The 5326-nt window shown below is 34.3% G+C and overlaps 1 protein-coding gene across 1 annotated transcript in view; it reads right to left on the bottom strand.

Moving 5' to 3' along the window:
- Positions 1-1743: 1743 nt before the first annotated feature.
- LOC106476679 (uncharacterized protein KIAA1211 homolog) overlaps positions 1744-5326 on the bottom strand; it is a gene marked incomplete at both ends in the record, with an annotated part of 12555 nt that continues 8972 nt past the window's right edge. Inside the window, 2 exons of the mRNA XM_013937314.1 lie at positions 1744-1950; positions 3603-3729. Coding sequence (XP_013792768.1) covers positions 1744-1950; positions 3603-3729 — 334 coding nt within the window. The remainder of the gene's footprint in view (positions 1951-3602; positions 3730-5326) is intronic.

Genomic DNA, 5326 nt, shown 5'->3' with positions numbered 1-5326 from the left:
TTGGGTTGGAAGGTTCCCTTTTAGTTTTGGGTTGGAAGGTTCCCTTTAGCATGTTTAGTTTGGGTTGGAAGGTTCCCTTTTAGTTTTGGGTTGGAAGGTTCCCTTTAGCATGTTTAGTTTTGGGTTGGAAGGTTCTCTTTATCATGTTTAGTTTTGGGTGTGGTTTGAAGCCCCATGTTGTCCTAAATGCTCTGCTGTGCAAGTTGCTCTGAAAACTCCCTCCTTCAAAATAATGCATTCTTTATCTCTTATTATTTTAATAACCTTGGAGCATTTGTATTCTGTCTAATGATAGAGGGTCATCCTGAATGAACTAGAGGTACCGAATACGATGTCTGCAGAACTACAGCTTTTATCTAAGACAATACGCCACTACAGTATCAGAAATAAGTTGTTTAAATAAAGAGTAATTAACCCTGTACAAGGTTTGAATAATTCAATATTTGTACACAGATCTACACACTTTAATATTCAGCTTAACAGAAGTGATACTTATATTCTTGACTACAGGGCTTATCAAAAGTGATATTTAAACAATTAATGATTTAGTTATTAAAGATTGTGACGGGTCCCTTATGCTCACACAGACTTAAAACCCAGGTTAGAAACCATTAGGTATAGCCATTGTAATTGTGAACTACTGACAGAATGAAAGCAGACAGCAAGCAGAATCTGCAAACAAAGGCCTTTGTCAAGTTCTTGGGAAAAAAAAAAATAGAAGGATTATCAAATGTGTGGAGTATGTCCATCATGAGCCCAGCGATAGGTAACCTGACCCACTAGTTATTTCAACACACCTCTGGAACATGAAGAACATGCGAAAGGTAAAACTGAGGCTTAAATGACAATTACACAAAACTTCATAACTTATCTGTATTTGAAATGATGAAAACTGGGAACGATATTTATACCATAAAATTCATTACTTGAATACAAAGTTGTATACAAGCAGAATAAACTTATCAGAAACTTAAATTCTAGTAAGTAACTCATCATTTCTAAACATAATAACTACCATGTTAAAATAACCAATTCAATGAACAGAACTCCAAGTACTTCTTATACCATGACATTTCAAGAAAGAAGTGTCAGGAAAACAGGTTCTCTGTGAATATAATTGATACTTGGTGAAACTCCATAATTACAGAATCGGAGAAAATATAGACAATTAAACATTTCACAAAAAACTATTTATTCAAAAGTAAAGGCATCATCAGGTACAGACAGATAAAAGTTACCTGTACATGTTTTTTTCCTTAAGCAGCATTCCAGTGTCCTTCATGTCCACACAAAATAGGACAAAAATTATCTATTTATAGTTTTGGGGCAAAATGTCAGTCTCCATTTTGTATATTTTCTATCCACATAAAATAAGACAAATGTTACATGTAAATGTTTTTTTAGGCAACATTTCAGTCTCCATTTTGGATATGTTCAGTCCACATAAAATAAGACAAATGTTACCTGTAAATGTTTTTTTTGGGCAACATTTCAGTCTCCATAATGGATATGTTCAGTCCACATAAAATAAGACAAATGTTACCTGTGAATGTTTTTTTTGGGCAACATTTCAGTCTCCATTTTGGATATTTTCTATTCACTAAAACTTGTACAAAAGTTACCTGTATGTTTGCCTTGGGGAAGCATTTTATTTCTCCATGTTATATGTCCACACACAAACTCTTGCATGAGACAGTTACATAAACCTTCCTACTATTCTAAGTTACATTTAATGTAACTCACCAGTAACGGTCTCCCGTCCATTAACATTCAAAGTTTCTCCAAAAGGCTGGTGGTCCAATCCCTGAGGCTTGCGACTTGCCCGGATCATCTCTCCTCTAGCCCAAACATTATCTTCTGTTGGGCTATGGGACACGTAATTATCCCTAACAGAAGGTTCTCTGTTGTCTCTCTGGGACCAAATTTTCTGGTAAGTAGTAGTTGAGGATACTGTGTAGAAAAAATAGTAAGTTATTTTTAAGTCCACTGAATAAAATTGGTACTTGTCTACAAATGACAACCATGAATGAAGTTGGTACTTGTCTACGAATGACAACCATGAATGAAGTTGGTACTTGTCTATGAATGACAACCATGAATGAAGTTGGTACTTGTCTATGAATGACAACCATGAATGAAGTGAGTACTTGTCTACTAATGATAACCATGATTGAAGTTAGTACTTGTCTGAGAATGACAACTGTGATTGAAGTTAGTACTTGTCTAAGAATGATAACCATGATTGAAGTGAGGACTTGTCTACGAATGACAACCATGATTGAAGTGAGGACTTGTCTAAGAATGATAACCATGATTGAAGTGAGGACTTGTCTAAGAATGATAACCATGATTGAAGTTAGTACTTGTCTACGGATGATAACCATGATTGAAGTTAGTACTTGTCTAAGAATGATAACCATGATTAAAGTTAGTACTTGTCTAAGAATGATAACCATGATTGAAGTTGGTACTTGTCTACGAATGATAACCATGATTGAAGTGAGTACTTGTCTAAGAATGATAACCATGATTGAAGTGAGTACTGTAAATTTATAACAAGTGTTTCAGTTTTGTTTTTCCTCATCAAGTAATGCTTATCATTCTTATACAAGTACTATGTACATCTACTTCAGGTTCAACTTAATAGCAGTTAGTTACTGTTGTGTATCTGAAGTAGGCCTATGGCTGGGATGTTGTTAACTTAATAGCAGTTAGTTACTGTTGTGTATCTGAAGTAGGCCTATGGCTGGGATGTTGTTAACTTAATAGCAGTTAGTTACTGTTGTGTATCTGAAGTAAACCTATGGCTGGGATGTTGTTAACTTAATAGCAGTTAGTTACTGTTGTGTATCTGAAGTAGGCCTATGGCTGGGATGTTGTACAGTAAATTTGTTTAAGGCAAGTGTTGAAAGAGGTTTCATTTGTTGCCATGGCTCGTGGTCCATATGGTATACGTTACATAACACGTATAAAATAGTCACTGGACACTTCAGCTGCTGACGTCTTCGAGGAAACAGAAGTACTAGGGTTCTCAGTTTCTAATTAACAGTTAGACTTAGATCGTTGTATCGGCAACTAACCATGACAATCATTTATATTTGATAACCACAACCTTATTTATATAAAGTTCAGCTATCTACATGGTGAATAAAGTCCAGCAGCTGTTTGTTGATTGTTTAATGTAGGCTTTGTTTGAAGGACTAGAAGAGTCTCCTTCACCCGTGGCATAGTCTAATCCTTCAAATGAAGGAAACAATCAGGAAACAGCTACTCGACTTTATTTGAACTTTCATGCTCGGCTGCGTAACCTAACTTTAAACAGTTTAAAGCACATTTCAGTTGTCAAACTGAAGATATTTTAATGAAACTTAATCAAATAAGATTAAATGAAACAACTGAATTAGATTTGTTTCTGAAAACTATGTAAAATCCTGATTTCAATATAACAACAAACTTAATTTATTAAACCCTTCAACTTTTCCTTGTTTCAGTTTAACACAAAAATGTCTTCAGAAGGACACCATGAAATTATCACACTGACACACAGTTCTATTAAATTCATCATCTAAATGACAAAAACCAATATTAATGATGACACTGACCATTAGAAGGGACTGTTGTTCTAAGATCGCCTTTCCACTGAGGCTGGACAAACTGATAACTATGTTCTGATTGAAAAACTGGGTCGTCAGTTGGATTAACTGATTTACTATCATCTTCAAACATTGCCTTGAAACAAAATTATACAAAATTAAATCCTTTCAAACTGTTAACTCTTACAGTCCATAATCTTCTGTTACTTACTTATTGTAAAACAGATTCTTTCTTTAAAACTTTCTTTGTTTGTTTTACATAAATCCACTAAATACATGAAAACAGATTTACAGTTTTTCAACAATATAGATTTGTCTACATTTATTCAATAATACAGAATTATTATTAATTACTTCATTATTATAATGAACATAACAATTATAAAATTCATGTAAAGAATAATAAATCTTACAAAACTCTTACTACAAGTTATTAACACTGTTGGAAGTTTACCTTTTTCATAATACTCTTACTACAAGTTATTAACACTGTCGGAAGTTTACCTTTTCATAATACTCTTACTACCAGCTATTAACACTGTCGGAAGTTTACCTTTTTCATAATACTCTTACTACAAGTTATTAACACTGTCTAAGAGTATTATGAAAAAGGTAAACTTCCTACAAGTTATTAACACTGTCAGAAGTTTACCAAGAGTATTATGAAAAGGAGTATTATGAAAAAGGTAAACTTCTGACAGTGTTAATAGCTGGTAGTTACTATAAGTTATTAACACTGTCAGAAGTTTACCTTTTCATAATACTCTTACTACAAGTTATTAGTACTGTCAGAAGTTTACCTTTTCATAATACTCTTACTACAAGCTATTAACATTGGTAGAATCAAATAGAGGGAGTCACACTTGGTCATTGTATAACAAGAAGTGATTGTTTGGTAGAACCCAATAGAGGGAGTCACACTTGGTCACTGTCTAACAAGAAGTGATTGTTTGGTAGAATCTAATAGAGGGAGTCACACTTGGTCAATGTATAACAAGAAGTGATTGTTTGGTAGAATCCAATAGAGGGAGTCACACTTGGTCACTGTCTAACAAGAAGTGATAGTTTGGTAGAATCTAATAGAGGTAGTAACACTTGGTCACTGTCTAACAAATTAGATTCTACCAAACCATCACTTCATAGGGAGTCACACTTGGTTACTGCCTACCAAGAAGTGATGGTTTCATAAAATCTAATAGAGGAAGTCACGCTTGGTCACTGTCTAACAAGAAGTGATTGTTTGATAGAATTGAATAGAGGGAGTAACACTTGGTCATTGTCTAACAATAAATGATGGTTTGGTAGAATCTAATAGAGGGAGTCACACTTGGTCACTGTCTAACAAGAAGTGATGGTTTGGTGGAATCTAATAGAGGGAGTCACACTTGGTCACTGTCTAACAAGAAGTGATGGTTTGGTAGAATCTAATAGAGGGAGTAACACTTGGTCACTGTCTAACAAGAAGTAATAGTTTGGTAGAATCTAATAGAGGGAGTAACACTTGGTCACTGTCTAACAAGAAGTGATAGTTTGGTAGAATCTAATAGAGGGAGTAACACTTGGTCACTGTCTAACAAGAAGTGATTGTTTGATAGAATCCAATAGAGGGAGTAACACTTGGTCACTGTCTAACAAGAAGTGATTGTTTGGTAGAATCTAATAGAGGGAGTAACACTTGGTCACTGTCTAACAAGAAGTGATAGTTTGGTAGAATCTAATAGAGGGAGTACACT

Source organism: Limulus polyphemus, unplaced genomic scaffold (genome assembly GCF_000517525.1).
Source record: "Limulus polyphemus unplaced genomic scaffold, Limulus_polyphemus-2.1.2 Scaffold11200, whole genome shotgun sequence".
NCBI lineage: Eukaryota > Metazoa > Arthropoda > Merostomata > Xiphosura > Limulidae > Limulus > Limulus polyphemus.
Note: the sequence above shows the minus strand (reverse complement) of the source record. Positions and strands in the feature narration are given on the sequence as shown.